The 19,490-nt window shown below is 47.4% G+C and overlaps 1 protein-coding gene across 1 annotated transcript in view; it reads left to right on the plus strand.

The window, feature by feature from the left end:
* The window catches only part of DIP2A (disco interacting protein 2 homolog A), a 637,392-nt gene that overhangs the window by 559,373 nt on the left and 58,529 nt on the right, over window positions 1-19,490 (plus strand). Inside the window, exon 34 of the mRNA XM_069225498.1 lies at window positions 18,253-18,310. Coding sequence (XP_069081599.1) covers window positions 18,253-18,310 — 58 coding nt within the window. The remainder of the gene's footprint in view (window positions 1-18,252; window positions 18,311-19,490) is intronic.

The following is a 19,490-nucleotide window of genomic DNA, read 5'->3' on the forward strand; positions in this document are numbered from 1 at the left end:
CTTGCTACAGAGCCAAGCTCCTCTTTTGCAGACATGCTGAAGAGGGTTGCAGTGGTGTTGGATGTGACTCTTTCTTCAGTGGAAATAGCTTCAGATTGCCTAATTGATGTCCTCCATCAAAGCAAAAATGGGTTGAACCAGTGCTTCCTTAGAGCGAAGCCATACATGATGTTTTGTTAGGGGCTTGAGCTAAGCCTGATTCAGGGGACCCTGTTGATCAGGCTATAGCTCACAGGCACCGACCTGCATCAGTCATTAGGCTTGTCTAATAAGACATCATACTTATTGGGTCTTGTGGCACAGGCCGCGTTAGCTTCCCTTGATATGGGGTGTAAGGAAATGCCTCCTTGGCATGGTTGCCCCCTGACTTTTTGCCTTTGCTGATGCTATGTTTACAATTGAAAGTGTGCTGAGGCCTGCTAACCAGGCCCCAGCACCAGTGTTCTTTCCCTAACCTGTACTTTTGTATCCACAATTGGCAGACCCTGGCATCCAGATAAGTCCCTTGTAACTGGTACTTCTGGTACCAAGGGCCCTGATGCCAAGGAAGGTCTCTAAGGGCTGCAGCATGTCTTATGCCACCCTGGAGACCTCTCACTCAGCACAGACACACTGCTTGCCAGCTTGTGTGTGCTAGTGAGGACAAAACGAGTAAGTCGACATGGCACTCCCCTCAGGGTGCCATGCCAGCCTCTCACTGCCTATGCAGTATAGGTAAGACACCCCTCTAGCAGGCCTTACAGCCCTAAGGCAGGGTGCACTATACCATAGGTGAGGGTACCAGTGCATGAGCCTGGTACCCCTACAGTGTCTAAGCAAAACCTTAGACATTGTAAGTGCAGGGTAGCCATAAGAGTATATGGTCTGGGAGTCTGTCAAACACGAACTCCACAGCACCATAATGGCTACACTGAAAACTGGGAAGTTTGGTATCAAACTTCTCAGCACAATAAATGCACACTGATGCCAGTGTACATTTTATTGTAAAATACACCACAGAGGGCACCTTAGAGGTGCCCCCTGAAACTTAACCGACTATCTGTGTAGGCTGACTAGTTTTAGCAGCCTGCCACAAACCGAGACATGTTGCTGGCCCCATGGGGAGAGTGCCTTTGTCACTCTGAGGCCAGTAACAAAGCCTGCACTGGGTGGAGATGCTAACACCTCCCCCAGGCAGGAATTGTCACACCTGGCGGTGAGCCTCAAAGGCTCACCTCCTTTGTGCCAACCCAGCAGGACACTCCAGCTAGTGGAGTTGCCCGCCCCCTCCGGCCAGGCCCCACTTTTGGCGGCAAGGCCGGAGAAAATAATGAGAAAAACAAGGAGGAGTCACTGGCCAGTCAGGACAGCCCCTAAGGTGTCCTGAGCTGAGGTGACTCTAACTTTTAGAAATCCTCCATCTTGCAGATGGAGGATTCCCTCAATAGGGTTAGGATTGTGACCCCCTCCCCTTGGGAGGAGGCACAAAGAGGGTGTACCCACCCTCAGGGCTAGTAGCCATTGGCTACTAACCCCCCAGACCTAAACACGCCCTTAAATTTAGTATTTAAGGGCTACCCTGAACCCTAGAAAATTAGATTCCTGCAACTACAAGAAGAAGGACTGCCTAGCTGAAAAACCCCTGCAGAGGAAGACCAGAAGACGACAACTGCCTTGGCTCCAGAAACTCACCGGCCTGTCTCCTGCCTTCCAAAGATCCTGCTCCAGCGACGCCTTCCGAAGGGACCAGCGACCTCGACATCCTCTGAGGACTGCCCCTGCTTCAAAAAGACAAGAAACTCCCGAGGACAGCGGACCTGCTCCAAGAAAAGCTGCAACTTTGTTTCCAGCAGCTTTAAAGATCCCTGCAAGCTCCCCGCAAGAAGCGTGAGACTTGCAACACTGCACCCGGCGACCCCGACTCGGCTGGTGGCGATCCAACACCTCAGGAGGGACCCCAGGACTACTCTGATACTGTGAGTACCAAAACCTGTCCCCCCTGAGCCCCCACAGCGCCGCCTGCAGAGGGAATCCCGAGGCTTCCCCTGACCGCGACTCTTTGAACCTAAAGTCCCGACACCTGGGAGAGACCCTGCACCCGCAGCCCCCAGGACCTGAAGGACCGGACTTTCACTGGAGAAGTGACCCCCAGGAGTCCCTCTCCCTTGCCCAAGTGGAGGTTTCCCCGAGGAACCCCCCCCTTGCCTGCCTGCAGCGCTGAAGAGATCCCGAGATCTCTCATAGACTAACATTGCGAACCCAACGCTTGTTTCTACACTGCACCCGGCCGCCCCCGCGCCGCTGAGGGTGAAATTTCTGTGTGGACTTGTGTCCCCCCCGGTGCCCTACAAAACCCCCCTGGTCTGCCCTCCGAAGACGCGGGTACTTACCTGCAAGCAGACCGGAACCGGGGCACCCCCTTCTCTCCATTCTAGCCTATGTGTTTTGGGCACCACTTTGAACTCTGCACCTGACCGGCCCTGAGCTGCTGGTGTGGTGACTTTGGGGTTGCTCTGAACCCCCAACGGTGGGCTACCTTGGACCAAGAACTAAGCCCTGTAAGTGTCTTACTTACCTGGTAAAACTAACAAAAACTTACCTCCCCCAGGAACTGTGAAAATTGCACTAAGTGTCCACTTTTAAAACAGCTATTTGTCAATAACTTGAAAAGTATACATGCAATTTTGATGATTTGAAGTTCCTAAAGTACTTACCTGCAATACCTTTCGAATGAGATATTACATGTAGAAATTGAACCTGTGGTTCTTAAAATAAACTAAGAAAAGATATTTTTCTATACAAAACCTATTGGCTGGATTTGTCTCTGAGTGTGTGTACCTCATTTATTGTCTATGTGTATGTACAACAAGTGCTTAACACTACTCCTTGGATAAGCCTACTGCTCGACCACACTACCACAAAATAGAGCATTAGTATTATCTATTTTTACCACTATTTTACCTCTAAGGGGAACCCTTGGACTCTGTGCATGCTATTCCTTACTTTGAAATAGCACATACAGAGCCAACTTCCTACATTGGTGGATCAGCGGTGGGGTACAAGACTTTGCATTTGCTGGACTACTCAGCCAATACCTGATCACACGACAAATTCCAAAATTGTCATTAGAAATTGATTTTTGCAATTTGAAATTTTTCTAAATTCTTAAAAGTCCTGCTAGGGCCTTGTGTGTTAAGTCCCTGTTTAGCATTGTCTTTTAGAGTTTAAAAGTTTGTTAAAAGTTTGAAATTAGATTCTAGAAACAGTTGTAGATTCTTAAAAAGTATTCCAACTTTTAGAAACAAAATGTCTAGCACAGATGTGACTGTGGTGGAACTCGACACCACACCTTACCTCCATCTTAAGATGAGGGAGCTAAGGTCACTCTGTAAAATAAAGAAAATAACAATGGGCCCCAAACCTACCAAAATACAGCTCCAGGAGCTTTTGGCAGAGTTTGAAAAAGCCAACCCCTCTGAGGGTGGCAACTCAGAGGAAGAGGATAGTGACTTGGAGGACAATTCCCCCCTACCAGTCCTATCTAGGGAGAACAGGGTCCCTCAAACCCTGACTCCAAAAATAATAGTCAGAGATGCTGGTTCCCTCACAGGAGAGACCAACACCTCTGAAATCACTGAGGATAGCCCCAGTGAAGAGGACATCCAGTTAGCCAGGATGGCCAAAAGATTGGCTTTGGAAAGACAGATCCTAGCCATAGAGAGGGAAAGACAAGAGATGGGCCTAGGACCCATCAATGGTGGCAGCAACATAAATAGGGTCAGAGATTCTCCTGACATGTTGAAAATCCCTAAAGGGATTGTAACTAAATATGAAGATGGTGATGACATCACCAAATGGTTCACAGCTTTTGAGAGGGCTTGTGTAACCAGAAAAGTGAACAGATCTCACTGGGGTGCTCTCCTTTGGGAAGTGTTCACAGGAAAGTGTAGGGATAGACTCCTCACACTCTCTGGACAAGATGCAGAATCTTATGACCTCATGAAGGGTACCCTGATTGAGGGCTTTGGATTCTCCACTGAGGAGTACAGGATTAGGTTCAGGGGGGCTCAAAAATCCTCGAGCCAGACCTGGGTTGACTTTGTTGACTACTCAGTGAAAACACTAGATGGTTGGATTCAAGGCAGTGGTGTAAGTAATTATGATGGGCTGTACAATTTATTTGTGAAAGAACACCTGTTGAGTAATTGTTTCAATGATAAACTGCATCAGCATCTGGTAGACCTAGGACCAATTTCTCCCCAAGAATTGGGAAAGAAGGCGGACCATTGGGTCAAGACAAGGGTGTCCAAGACTTCAACAGGGGGTGACCAAAAGAAAGGGGTCACAAAGACTCCCCAGGGGAAGGGTGATGAGACAACCAAAACTAAAAATAGTAAAGAGTCTTCTACAGGCCCCCAAAAACCTGCACAGGAGGGTGGGCCCAGAGCCTCTTCACAAAACAATGGGTACAAGGGTAAAAACTTTGATCCCAAAAAGGCCTGGTGTCATAGCTGTAAACAGCATGGACACCAAACTGGAGACAAGGCCTGTCCCAAGAAAGGTTCCACTCCAAACTCCCATCCAGGTAACACTGGTATGGCTAGTCTCCAAGTGGGATCAACAGTGTGCCCAGAGCAAATCAGGGTCCACACTGAAGCTACTCTAGTTTCTGAGGGTGGGGTGGATTTAGCCACACTAGCTGTCTGGCCGCCTAACATGCAAAAATACAGACAGCAACTCTTAATTAATGGGACTAGAATAGAGGGCCTGGGGGATACAGGTGCCAGTGTCACCATGGTGACAGAGAAACTGGTTTCCCCTGGCCAATACCTGACTGGAAAAACTTACACAGTCACCAACGCTGACAATCAGAGAAAAGTACATCCCATGGCAATGGTTACTTTAGAATGGGGAGGGGTCAATGGCCTGAAACAGGTGGTGGTCTCCTCAAATATCCCAGTGGACTGTCTGCTTGGAAATGACCTGGAGTCCTCAGCATGGGCTGAGGTAGAACTAAAAACCCATGCAGCAATGCTGGGTATCCCTGAACTGGTGTGTGTGAAAACCAGAGCACAATGCAAGGCACAGGGTGAACAAGTAGAGCTGGAGTCTGGAAGAATGGCCCAGCCTACCAAGAGAAAAGGAAAGTCAGTTGGGAAACCAACTGCAACACAGCAAAAGAAAGGGAACCTCTCTTCTCAGGAAGAAGTTCTGCCCTCTGAGGGAACTGAGCCTTTGGAGCTTGAACCTTATCAGGTTGAGCTCTTGGGCCCAGGGGGACCCTCAAGGGAAGAGCTGTGTAAGGGACAAGAAACCTGTCCCTCTCTTGAAGGCCTTAGGCAGCAAGCTGCTGAAGAGTCCAAAGGCAAGAAAAATGGAACACATAGGGTCTATTGGGAAGATGGGCTCCTGTACACTGAGGCCAGAGACCCCAAACCTGGTGCCACTAGGAGAGTGGTAGTGCCTCAGCTGTTCAGAGAGTTCATCCTAACATTGGCCCATGACATTCCCCTTGCTGGACATTTGGGACAAACCAAGACGTGGGAGAGGTTAGTCAACCACTTCTACTGGCCCAATATGTCCAACATGGTTAAGGAGTTTTGCCTCTCCTGCCCCACCTGTCAAGCCAGTGGTAAGACAGGTGGGCATCCAAAGGCCCCCCTCATTCCACTTCCTGTGGTGGGGGTGCCCTTTGAAAGAGTGGGTGTGGACATAGTTGGTCCACTAGAACCTCCCACAGCCTCAGGAAATATGTACATCCTGGTAGTAGTGGATCATGCTACCAGGTATCCTGAAGCTATTCCCCTTAGGTCGACTACTGCCCCTGCAGTAGCCAAGGCCCTCATTGGTATCTTTACCAGAGTGGGTTTCCCTAAGGAGGTGGTGTCTGACAGAGGTACCAACTTCATGTCAGCATACCTAAAGCACATGTGGAATGAGTGTGGAGTGACTTATAAATTCACTACACCCTACCATCCACAAACTAATGGCTTAGTTGAGAGATTCAACAAGACATTAAAAGGCATGATCATGGGGCTCCCAGAAAAACTCAAAAGGAGATGGGATGTCCTCCTGCCATGTCTGCTTTTCGCTTACAGGGAGGTACCACAGAAGGGAGTAGGATTCTCGCCCTTTGAACTTCTGTTTGGTCATCCTGTAAGGGGACCACTTGCCCTTGTTAAAGAAGGCTGGGAGAGACCTCTCCATGAGCCTAAACAGGACATAGTGGACTATGTACTTGGCCTTCGCTCTAGAATGGCAGAGTACATGGAAAAGGCAACCAAAAACCTTGAGGCCAGCCAACAACTCCAGAAGTTTTGGTATGACCAAAAGGCTGCACTGGTTGAGTTCCAACCAGGGCAGAAAGTCTGGGTTCTGGAGCCTGTGGCTCCCAGGGCACTCCAGGACAAATGGAGTGGCCCTTACCCAGTGCTAGAGAGGAAGAGTCAGGTCACCTACCTGGTGGACCTGGGCACAAGCAGGAGCCCCAAGAGGGTGATCCATGTGAACCGCCTTAAGCTCTTCCATGACAGGGCTGATGTGAATCTGTTGATGGTAACAGATGAGGATCAGGAGGCAGAGAGTGAACCTCTCCCTGATCTTCTGTCATCAGACCCAAAAGATGGCACAGTAGATGGAGTGATCTACTCAGACACCCTCTCTGGCCAACAGCAGGCTGATTGTAGGAGAGTCCTACAACAGTTTCCTGAGCTTTTCTCCCTAACCCCTGGTCAGACACCCCTGTGTACCCATGATGTGGACACAGGAGACAGCATGCCTGTCAAGAACAAAATCTTCAGACAGTCTGACCATGTTAAGGAAAGCATCAAGGTGGAAGTCCACAAGATGCTGGAATTGGGAGTAATTGAGCGCTCTGACAGCCCCTGGGCTAGCCCAGTGGTCTTAGTCCCCAAACCTCACACCAAAGATGGAAAGAAAGAGATGAGGTTTTGTGTGGACTACAGAGGGCTCAATTCTGTCACCAAGACAGATGCCCATCCAATTCCAAGAGCTGATGAGCTCATTGATAAATTAGGTGCTGCCAAATTTCTAAGTACCTTTGACTTGACAGCAGGGTACTGGCAAATAAAAATGGCACCTGGAGCAAAAGAAAAGACAGCATTCTCCACACCTGATGGGCATTATCAGTTTACTGTTATGCCCTTTGGTTTAAAGAATGCCCCTGCCACCTTCCAAAGGTTGGTGAATCAAGTCCTTGCTGGCTTGGAGTCCTTTAGCACAGCTTATCTTGATGATATTGCTGTCTTTAGCTCCACCTGGCAGGATCACCTGGTCCACCTGAGGAAGGTTTTGAAGGCTCTGCAATCTGCAGGCCTCTCTATCAAGGCATCCAAATGCCAGATAGGGCAGGGAACTGTGGTTTACTTGGGACACCTTGTAGGTGGAGGCCAAGTTCAGCCACTCCAACCCAAGATCCAGACTATTCTGGACTGGGTAGCTCCAAAAACCCAGACTCAAGTCAGGGCATTCCTTGGCTTGACTGGGTATTACAGGAGGTTTGTGAAGGGATATGGATCCATTGTGACAGCCCTCACTGAACTCACCTCCAAGAAAATGCCCAAGAAAGTAAACTGGACTGTGGAATGCCAACAGGCCTTTGACACCCTGAAACAGGCAATGTGCTCAGCACCAGTTCTCAAAGCTCCAGACTATTCTAAGCAGTTCATTGTGCAGACTGATGCCTCTGAACATGGGATAGGGGCAGTTTTGTCCCAAACAAATGATGATGGCCTTGACCAGCCTGTTGCTTTCATTAGCAGGAGGTTACTCCCCAGGGAGCAGCGTTGGAGTGCCATTGAGAGGGAGGCCTTTGCTGTGGTTTGGTCCCTGAAGAAGCTGAGACCATACCTCTTTGGGACTCACTTCCTAGTTCAAACTGACCACAGACCTCTCAAATGGCTGATGCAAATGAAAGGTGAAAATCCTAAACTGTTGAGGTGGTCCATCTCCCTACAGGGAATGGACTTTATAGTGGAACACAGACCTGGGACTGCCCATGCCAATGCAGATGGCCTTTCCAGGTTCTTCCACTTAGAAAATGAAGACTCTCTTGGGAAAGGTTAGTCTCATCCTCTTTCGTTTGGGGGGGGGGTTGTGTAAGGAAATGCCTCCTTGGCATGGTTGCCCCCTGACTTTTTGCCTTTGCTGATGCTATGTTTACAATTGAAAGTGTGCTGAGGCCTGCTAACCAGGCCCCAGCACCAGTGTTCTTTCCCTAACCTGTACTTTTGTATCCACAATTGGCAGACCCTGGCATCCAGATAAGTCCCTTGTAACTGGTACTTCTGGTACCAAGGGCCCTGATGCCAAGGAAGGTCTCTAAGGGCTGCAGCATGTCTTATGCCACCCTGGAGACCTCTCACTCAGCACAGACACACTGCTTGCCAGCTTGTGTGTGCTAGTGAGGACAAAACGAGTAAGTCGACATGGCACTCCCCTCAGTGTGCCATGCCAGCCTCTCACTGCCTATGCAGTATAGGTAAGACACCCCTCTAGCAGGCCTTACAGCCCTAAGGCAGGGTGCACTATACCATAGGTGAGGGTACCAGTGCATGAGCCTGGTACCCCTACAGTGTCTAAGCAAAACCTTAGACATTGTAAGTGCAGGGTAGCCATAAGAGTATATGGTCTGGGAGTCTGTCAAACACGAACTCCACAGCACCATAATGGCTACACTGAAAACTGGGAAGTTTGGTATCAAACTTCTCAGCACAATAAATGCACACTGATGCCAGTGTACATTTTATTGTAAAATACACCACAGAGGGCACCTTAGAGGTGCCCCCTGAAACTTAACCGACTATCTGTGTAGGCTGACTAGTTTTAGCAGCCTGCCACAAACCGAGACATGTTGCTGGCCCCATGGGGAGAGTGCCTTTGTCACTCTGAGGCCAGTAACAAAGCCTGCACTGGGTGGAGATGCTAACACCTCCCCCAGGCAGGAATTGTCACACCTGGCGGTGAGCCTCAAAGGCTCACCTCCTTTGTGCCAACCCAGCAGGACACTCCAGCTAGTGGAGTTGCCCGCCCCCTCCGGCCAGGCCCCACTTTTGGCGGCAAGGCCGGAGAAAATAATGAGAAAAACAAGGAGGAGTCACTGGCCAGTCAGGACAGCCCCTAAGGTGTCCTGAGCTGAGGTGACTCTAACTTTTAGAAATCCTCCATCTTGCAGATGGAGGATTCCCCCAATAGGGTTAGGATTGTGACCCCCTCCCCTTGGGAGGAGGCACAAAGAGGGTGTACCCACCCTCAGGGCTAGTAGCCATTGGCTACTAACCCCCCAGACCTAAACACGCCCTTAAATTTAGTATTTAAGGGCTACCCTGAACCCTAGAAAATTAGATTCCTGCAACTACAAGAAGAAGGACTGCCTAGCTGAAAAACCCCTGCAGAGGAAGACCAGAAGACGACAACTGCCTTGGCTCCAGAAACTCACCGGCCTGTCTCCTGCCTTCCAAAGATCCTGCTCCAGCGACGCCTTCCGAAGGGACCAGCGACCTCGACATCCTCTGAGGACTGCCCCTGCTTCAAAAAGACAAGAAACTCCCGAGGACAGCGGACCTGCTCCAAGAAAAGCTGCAACTTTGTTTCCAGCAGCTTTAAAGATCCCTGCAAGCTCCCCGCAAGAAGCGTGAGACTTGCAACACTGCACCCGGCGACCCCGACTCGGCTGGTGGCGATCCAACACCTCAGGAGGGACCCCAGGACTACTCTGATACTGTGAGTACCAAAACCTGTCCCCCCTGAGCCCCCACAGCGCCGCCTGCAGAGGGAATCCCGAGGCTTCCCCTGACCGCGACTCTTTGAACCTAAAGTCCCGACACCTGGGAGAGACCCTGCACCCGCAGCCCCCAGGACCTGAAGGACCGGACTTTCACTGGAGAAGTGACCCCCAGGAGTCCCTCTCCCTTGCCCAAGTGGAGGTTTCCCCGAGGAACCCCCCCCTTGCCTGCCTGCAGCGCTGAAGAGATCCCGAGATCTCTCATAGACTAACATTGCGAACCCGACGCTTGTTTCTACACTGCACCCGGCCGCCCCCGCGCCGCTGAGGGTGAAATTTCTGTGTGGACTTGTGTCCCCCCCGGTGCCCTACAAAACCCCCCTGGTCTGCCCTCCGAAGACGCGGGTACTTACCTGCAAGCAGACCGGAACCGGGGCACCCCCTTCTCTCCATTCTAGCCTATGTGTTTTGGGCACCACTTTGAACTCTGCACCTGACCGGCCCTGAGCTGCTGGTGTGGTGACTTTGGGGTTGCTCTGAACCCCCAACGGTGGGCTACCTTGGACCAAGAACTAAGCCCTGTAAGTGTCTTACTTACCTGGTAAAACTAACAAAAACTTACCTCCCCCAGGAACTGTGAAAATTGCACTAAGTGTCCACTTTTAAAACAGCTATTTGTCAATAACTTGAAAAGTATACATGCAATTTTGATGATTTGAAGTTCCTAAAGTACTTACCTGCAATACCTTTCGAATGAGATATTACATGTAGAAATTGAACCTGTGGTTCTTAAAATAAACTAAGAAAAGATATTTTTCTATACAAAACCTATTGGCTGGATTTGTCTCTGAGTGTGTGTACCTCATTTATTGTCTATGTGTATGTACAACAAGTGCTTAACACTACTCCTTGGATAAGCCTACTGCTCGACCACACTACCACAAAATAGAGCATTAGTATTATCTATTTTTACCACTATTTTACCTCTAAGGGGAACCCTTGGACTCTGTGCATGCTATTCCTTACTTTGAAATAGCACATACAGAGCCAACTTCCTACATGGGGTCTCTCCCACATGTCCCATCTGATAGTCTTCTGTGAGACAGTGTCTGTGAGAGGCATATTTTTCCTCCACAGGTTGTGCTCTGCAAAAACATCTTGTGTTCTTGGATGTTTCTCGCAGTCTTTATGGGACAAATTAGCTAACATCTTACCTATGCTTCCGGAAGAAATCTGGGGCACACTTAGTCCTATGATTTAGGACGGCCGGTAAGCAGCTAAACTAATCATCCGCTGTGGCATGGATACCACTGACTGTGGGTCAAGCTATGGCTTCCTCAGTTGTACTATGTTGAAGTGCCAGGTTACGTACCTCTGGGTTTTCGGAGCCAGTCCAAGCCACATTGCTTGACATGCCATTGAATGGTGCCAATTTATTTAGTGCACATGCTGACTATACTCTAAGTGTGGCACTCAGTGGATGTTCTGCATGGCAGGTGCTATTTTTCCTTAAATTGTTATTGGGTTTCATAATGTACTGAAACCCTAAGGGACTTTTCATGCCTGATGTTCAAGGCCTCTCATTATTGTCATTACTTGATGTAAAGTATTGACCTTCCGCAAGTTTATCAATAACAGCCTCTTTGAGGGTTATCACTATTTACTACACCTGATTATGGTGATATTGATTACTTTACTTCTTTATTTAAAGAGTGTGCTTAATAGTTGTTACCTCTATGGTATATACCATACCCTAAGTGAAGTATTTGATTATTTGTTGGTATGCTACTAAGCATTCATTTATATAGGGACAGTTGGGATTCCTTACCTTATGATCTATTACTCCTTCATTTGAGGGTACAGAGTTGCTCCCTCGGCAGAGTTACTTTTTCTCACTTGTGAGATTATGGAATTATACTATTATCCCTTATAGGGAACTTGAAATATTAACACCTCCTTTGACATGTCAGTATATTGTTTAATCCCTGTTCCAAGAGGTTTCTGTTTAAGGGAGAGGATAGCTCTCCTGAAAATGGTGTTCCTCCCCCGTTTGCTTTACTGTTTTTCCAATCTACCATTGCATGTCCCAGCTAAATAATTCAGAGAACTGGAGTCCAGAATTAGGGAATTCATTTGGAACAAAAACTGCTGTAGGGTGGCACTAACCAAATTATACTCACCTCTAGAAAGAGGCAGGCAGGCAGTATTGAACATGGAACACTATTACATTGTGTTGGAAGTTGGCTCTGTATGCACTATTTCAAAGTAAGGAATAGTATGCACAGAGTCCAAGGGTTCCCCTTAGAGGTAAGATAGTGGCAAAAAGAGATAATTCTAATGCTCTATTTTGTGGTAGTGTGGTCGAGCAGTAGGCTTATCAGAGGGTGGTGTTAAGCATTTGTTGTAATGCAATAAATGAGGAACACACACTCAGACAATTCCAGGCCAATAGGTTTTTGTATAGAAAAATATATTTTCTTAGTATATTTTAAGAACCACAGGTTCAAGATTTACAAGTAATGCTTTAAATGAAAAGTACTTCACTTAGGAACTTTAGGAACTTTGAATTAGCAAAATAGCATATACAGTTTTCACATAAATGACAAATAGCTATTTTAAAAGTAGACACTGCAATTTTCAACAGTTCCTGGGGGAGGTAAGTGTTTGTTTGTTTTTGCAGGTAAGTAAACCACCTACGGGGTTCAAGTTTGGGTCCAAGGTAGCCCACCGTTGGGGGTTCAGAGCAACCCCAAAGTTACCACACCAGCAGCTCAGGGCCGGTCAGGTGCAGAGGTCAAAGTGGTGCCCAAAACGCATAGGCTTCAATGGAGAAGGGGGTGCCCCGGTTCCAGTCTGCCAGCAGGTAAGTACCCGCGTCTTCGGAGGGCAGACCAGGGGGGTTTTGTAGGGCACCGGGGGGGACACAAGTCCACACAGAAAGTACACCCTCAGTGGCACGGGGGCGGCCGGGTGCAGTGTGCAAACAAGCGCCTGGTTTTCAATAGAAATCAATGGGAGACCAAGGGGTCTCTTCAGCGATGCAGGCAAGGGGGAGGGGCTCCTCCAGGTAGCCACCACCTGGGCAAGGGAGAGGGACACCTGGGGGTAGCTCCTGCACTGGAGGTCGGATCCTTCAGGTCCTGTGGGCTGTGGGTGCAGTGTCTTTACCAGGTGTCGGGTCTTTAAAGCAGGCAGTCGCGGTCAGGGTGAGCCTCGGGATTCCCTCTGCAGGCGTCGCTGTGGGGGTTCAGGGGGGGTCAACTCTGGCTACTCACGGTCTCGTAGTCGCCGGGGAGTCCTCCCTGAAGTGATTTTTCTCCACAAGTCGAGCCGGTGGCGTCGGGTGCAGAGTGCCAAGTCTCACGCTTCCGGCGGGAAACACAAGTTGTTTCAAAGTTGCTTCTTTGTTGCAAAGTTGCAGTCTTTGGTAAACAGAGCCTCTGTCCTCGGTAGTTCTTGGTCCTTCTAGATGCAGGGCAGTCCTCTGAGGCTTCCCTGTGGAAAGCGTCGGTGGAGCAGTGTCTTTAGAAGTGGGGGAGAGAGGCCGGTAGAGCTGGGGCCAAAGCAGTTGGTGTCTCCGTCTTCTCTGCAGGGTTTTTCAGTTCAGCAGTCCTCTTCTTCTTAGGTTGCAGGAATCTGATTTCCTAGGTTCTGGGGTGCCCTTAAATACTAAATTTAAGGGTGTGTTTAGGTCTGGGAGGGCAGTAGCCAATGGCTACTGTCCTTGAGGGTGGCTACACCCTCATTGTGCCTCCTCCCTGAGGGGAGGGGGGCACATTCCTATCCCTATTGGGGGAATCCTCCATCTGCAAGATGGAGGATTTCTAAAAGTCAGAGTCACTTCAGCTCAGGGCACCCTAGGGGCTGTCCTGACTGGCCAGTGACTCCTTGTTTTTCTCATTATCTCTCCTGGACTTGCTGCCAAAAGTGGGGGCTGTGTCCAGGGGGTGGGCAGTTCCACTAGCTGGAGTGCCCTGGGGCATTGTAACACGAAGCCTGAGCCTTTGAGGCTCAATGCTAGGTGTTACAGTTCCTGCAGGGGGGAGGTGTGAAGCACCTCCACCCAGAGCAGGCTTTTGTTTCTGTCCGCAGAGAGCACAAAGGCCCTCACCACATGGGGTCAGAAACTCATCTCTCAGCAGGCTGGCACAGACCAGTCAGTCCTGCACTGAACAATTGGGTAAAATACAGGGGGCATCTCTAAGATGCACTCTGTGTGCATTTTTTAATAAATCCAACACTGGCATCAGTGTGGGTTTATTATTCTGAGAAGTGTGATACCAAACTTCCCAGTAATCAGTGTAGCCATTATGGAGCTGTGGAGTTCGTTTTTGACAGACTCCCAGACCATATACTCTTATGGCTACCCTGCACTTACAATGTCTAAGGTTTTGTTTAGACACTGTAGGGGCATAGTGCTCATGCACCTATGCCCTCACCTGTGGTATAGTGCACCCTGCCTTAGGGCTGTAGGGCCTGCTAGAGGGGTGACTTACCTATGCCACAGGCAGTGTGAGGTTGGCATGGCCTCCCTGAGGGGAGTGCCATGTCGACTTAGTCATTTTCCCCCCACCAGCAAACACAAGCTGGCAAGCAGTGTGTCTGTGCTTAGTGAGGGGTACCTAGGGTGGCATAAGACATGCTGCAGCCCTTAGAGACCTTCCCTGGCATCAGGGCCCTTGGTACCAGGGGTACCAGTTACAAGGGACTTACCTGGGTGCAAGGGTTGTGCCAATTGTGGAGACAACGGTAAATTTTAGGTGAAAGAACACTGGTGCTGGGGCCTGGTTAGCAGGGTCCCAGCACACTTCTCAGTCAAGTCAGCATCAGTATCAGGCAAAAAGTGGGGGGTAACTGCAACAGGGAGCCATTTCTTTACACATTGCCTCTCAGTTGCAATGGGTGGCCAAATGGCATTCTGGGTTTCAGCTGTTTGACACGGCGGCAGAGGCACAGCTCTGGTCACTTTCTGAAATATATTTGTTCCATCCAGCCACCCAGACTAAAGCACTGAACTTGCTCCTGATAGACATGGCCCACCAATGTTACCATCGTAGCCTGCGCCTCACCCACGCAGTTACTCCATATGCACTGGCTCTGCTGGGTACACCTCACAGACCACAATACATGAATTCCACAGAACTGGAAGCCTGGCATGCTGCGGACATACACATGCTGGGTGACCTATATGCTGAGGGACAACTTACCACATTTGACACACTGGCTAAGGAGACAAACATTTCACTGGGACAATTTCTACTACATAGCTCCCTGATCGCGTTGTTGTCTAAACACTGGTGGGGACATATCTGTGGAACCACCAATGCATCTTCTGATACAATACCTGTATGTTATGGGATCCAGTAGCCATTTAGTACGCTGGGTCACAAATGCACTCCCTACACACACAATCCATGATTGTCCCTCTCTGCGGACTGACTGGGAAGGTGACATGGATAGGCCCTACACAGATGGGGAGTGGGCGACTGCCTTGCAGAGTCACGTTGACGTGCCACGTAATGCACGCATCTGCCTGATCCAGTTTTACATCCTACTTAGGGCATTCCTCACACCAGCAAAGATTAATCAGTATTTTAAGCGCACAGACACAGCATGCCACTGATGCGGGTTAGTGGTGCCCGGTTTGCTACACGTTATGGTCCTATCCCTCATTGGGTACTTATTTGCACGCAGTGCTGGCGCAGCTGTCAGAATGCAGGACACAGCCGCAACTGACCACATGGGAGGAGTGCATCCTGGGTCACTTTCCCAGAGCTAAACAACATAAAGCGTCAACAAGGTTTCTAGATCTAGGTCTCTTGACGGCCAAGAGGCGTATCACCAAGAAGTGGAAATCTTCAGTGCCCCATTCGATAGAGGTATGGAGGAGGTTGTTGGCAAAATGGGCAGAGGCGGAGGCGGTGGCGCTACAGAGGGAAAATCACCTGGGGCTATGGACATTTCCCTTGGCCACTAGCTGGCATGTGATGTTGCAGGAACTTCAAAGGGAGGAGTAACGATTGAAGTAGATATGGTACATACAGTGAATATCCCAGCAGAGATGGGGCACGTTCACTGAAAGAAGTGGACTGATGACATGCTGACTGGGTGGTACACCAGAAATTCCCTTATAGTGTGGGATTGGATACAATAAATGAGTCCTTGCACGGTGCGCTGATATGACTTGCTTGAAAGGTTGAGAGTTCCCTTGACAATCTTTAGCGGGTGGGGAATGGACTGGATGATCAAAAAAGTAGGAACCAGTCACAGTTCCAGTTCTTGTTTTGTTACTGTAGTAATATTATTATTATTATTATATGAGAGTTGCACTGAATCTTCCCTCCATTATTATATGCAGTATGACAAATACCTAAAGAAATGACGTAATGAGATATTAACTGCTGTGTGCTCCTACCAGCCCTCTAAGTAGATGGTGTAGGACACAACACAAAATTTGTCATCACTAGCTGTAGAAGTTGGACAGCAAAGAAAAGCAGGACGATACACTCCAGATAATGTAACTTGATAATGTATACAGTGGATAATGTATATGACGTGGATTTGTAATATTTCGTTGGCAACAACAAACCAAAAAAAGGAAAATAAAAAGATTGAAGCAAAAAAGGTTTCTGTTTAAGGATTATACAGCACGAAGGGTGTCTATTTACTAAGTCCTTTTTGTAGTGTCAAATAAGGTAGCTGTTGATCTACACTAATTGTGGTGTACATCTACTTTTACCTATGCTATGGTAATATCAGGTTTTCTACTTTTGGAAGATTGGATACTTTAGAAGCCAGAAAGGATCTTCTTGGGGACTTTAAGACATTCCTTATTTGGTCCTTAAGGTTTTATGTTAGAAAGCCATTGGGCCCATTTTCTCACAAAAAACAGCAACAGTGGTCAGAGGCATGGGTCCCCCCCTAAAAGCCATAGAGTGCTTAGCTGCATAAAGCCAAAACATATGCTGATATTCTGTCCACTATATCATAGTCCTAGAATATTCGGGAAACTCTCAGGCAGTACCTGATGGATCATAGTCTAAATGCTCAAATGGGTGGTCTACCTGTAGAACTTTAAGTGGTATTATATGTGGACCTGGTATACTGTGCTAAGGTGTATTTGATGCTTGAATGTGCAGAATGTAATGCTGTTATATTTAATGCTTTTAGTTGAGTCACAACATGGGTGAAAGTGGCGATCTACTTTGTATTCAGCTCATCTTGTGGGTTGTGTATACTGCCTCACTGTGTCATATTGATTGTGAGATTAAGATACATGCTGTTGTGTGTGTTGTTTTATCAACTATGTGTATCTGGCAGTAGTATTTATGTTACAGGCAATGGGTGGGCATTAGATTTCCTCCGCTCTTATTTTTTTCATTTCAATGTATTTATGAGCTGGTTTTATTTTGCAGTTGATGGAACCGATCAATGTTTTATTCTGGCAATGATACATTATAATGCTTAATTTACCTTTGAAATTATGTTATTGAATATAAATATTTATTTTTAAAACAGCCCTCCTACAATTCAAAATAAATTGAAAGCCCACCTCTTCAAGATAGGCCAGCGTCTTACTCTCTTAATAGCTCTCCCACCCCCTTTTACCTCCCACTCCCACATGTATCCCTTCAAGGGCTTTCCCCCGTCTCAATGTTTAGAACTCTTCAGCGTTCCGTTTCTAGCCAGCTCAGTTCCCTTTTCAGACTTACCTTAATATATAAAAGTAGATAAGGGACATGTTGTGGTGAAGTAAGCTTACAGTGCTTCCATAGTTTTGGCTTGGCCACCAGGATTGCATGCATTTAGTAAAACAAAAAAAAAAATCGATTTCATTGGGCTGTTCCCTGAAAAATTCAAACATGAGCCTTAAAAGAAAACAGGTTTTACTTTTTTAGGGATAACAACACTCCCATATTTTTCACTTCTCTTTTAACATTCTTTTAATTGAGTACTAATTTTCTTCGAAGTTAAAGCATTTGCAGATAATTGAGTTTATCGTGTTCTATCAAGTCATGGTGATTTGTTTCTAATCCAAACCACCTAGGATAGTATGCTTGACTTTACCACCCAGGGAGAATCAAGCTTCAGAAGGGAATAGCTAGATACTCAAAATTAAACAGTAATATTGGTATTATAGGACATCTGTTGTAAACTGTAACCACACACAATATTGCAAAGTAACCCTGACTGCCACTGGGTCACAACAAAAGGGCCTCACGCCTGCTCCTTCAGAACAGTTTTGTGCAAGTTTGCTAGCACCTCATTAGCTCCACAAGTAATTACACAGCTTCCAGCACCACTGGCTTTCAAGCGCTAAGCAAAGGCATACACTTTAAGTGCAGAGAACATTCACGCTCTTAGACGAATGTAGTACTTGCTATTGGGAGAAGGCCATAACTTAGTCTGAGAGAGGCCATGAGATCAAAAGGACAGGTTTTGACATCTGCTTATTTTGGATGCTGCAATGTGTGATAATATTTTTGGACAGGGTTTATTTTCAGAGTTTGTTTTATACTCTTAACTTGCAGGGTGCGTTTGGTAGAACGTGGGTCCCCGCATAGCTTACCACTAATGGAGTCCGGAAAGGTAAGTTTTGCATCTGTATCTGCAGTCTGAACTCTGCTCTTTAACATTGTATCCTACTATTATTGTCCTGTTAATGATCGGACACTAGTTGATCTCTTTTAGCATCACTACCTACACCCATTCTCTTGTCATTCTGCTCCATTATTATTTCCTCGTGTCACTTCCATTGTTCTCCTAACTCATCCTATCCACTTGTGATTCTTTTTCTAGCTTTTGTATACTGTGCATCACTAATATCATCCTTAGCCACAATCCTATATTGTAGTTTTATCATGTCTTAGCTTCTGTACCAAAATGCTATATTACTTCCTTATTGTCCTTTTATATTGTACCCATATCACTTGCATTGATTGTAATATATTCCTTTTATTACATTAAAAGAACACTGCATTGTATTCTTATCCTGTTAAATGAATATTATCCTTATTACACATCAGAAATATTTTCCTATCATATGGTCTTATCATTCTCTTTGATCACCCACATGTGGTGGTTTTATTGTATGCTACTATTGTTTCTGTTCTTATGTAACACATATATTGTCTTATCTTTGTATGATCCTCTTGCTAGTGCTAAAGTGCAAATGCTCCCTGTGTAAACTGTATGTGTAATTGGCTTTTCCATGATTGGCACATTTGGTTTACTAGTATGTCCATAGTAAAGTGCACTAGAGGTGCCCAGGGCCTGTAAATCCAATGCTACTAGTGGGCCTGCAGCACTGACTGTGCCCCCCACATGAGTAGCCCTGTAAACATGGCTCAGACCTGCCATTGCAGTGTGTGCGCGTGTGTGTGTGTGTGTGCGTGCGTGCGTGCAGTGTACCCACTTGCCAGGCCCAAATCTTCCCTTTTTATAAATATAAGGCACCCCTAAGGTAGGCCCTAGGCAGCCCCATGGGCAGGGTGCAATGTACGTTAAAGGTGGGACATGCACTGATGTGTTTTACATGTTCTAACAGTTAAATACTGCCAAATTCGTTTTTTGCTGTTGCAAGGCCTATCTCTCTCATAGGTTAACATGGGGGCTGCCTTTAAATAGCTTTTGAGGGCAGTTTCTTTCCCGTTGGGAGCAGACAGAGTTTGGAGGTTTGATCTCTGAACTCACAATTTAAAAATACATCTTTTAGTAAAGTTGGGTTTTAGATTGTTAGTTTGAAAATGCCACTTTTAGGAAGTGGGCA

Source organism: Pleurodeles waltl, chromosome 3_1, assembly GCF_031143425.1.
Source record: "Pleurodeles waltl isolate 20211129_DDA chromosome 3_1, aPleWal1.hap1.20221129, whole genome shotgun sequence".
Lineage (NCBI taxonomy): Eukaryota > Metazoa > Chordata > Amphibia > Caudata > Salamandridae > Pleurodeles > Pleurodeles waltl.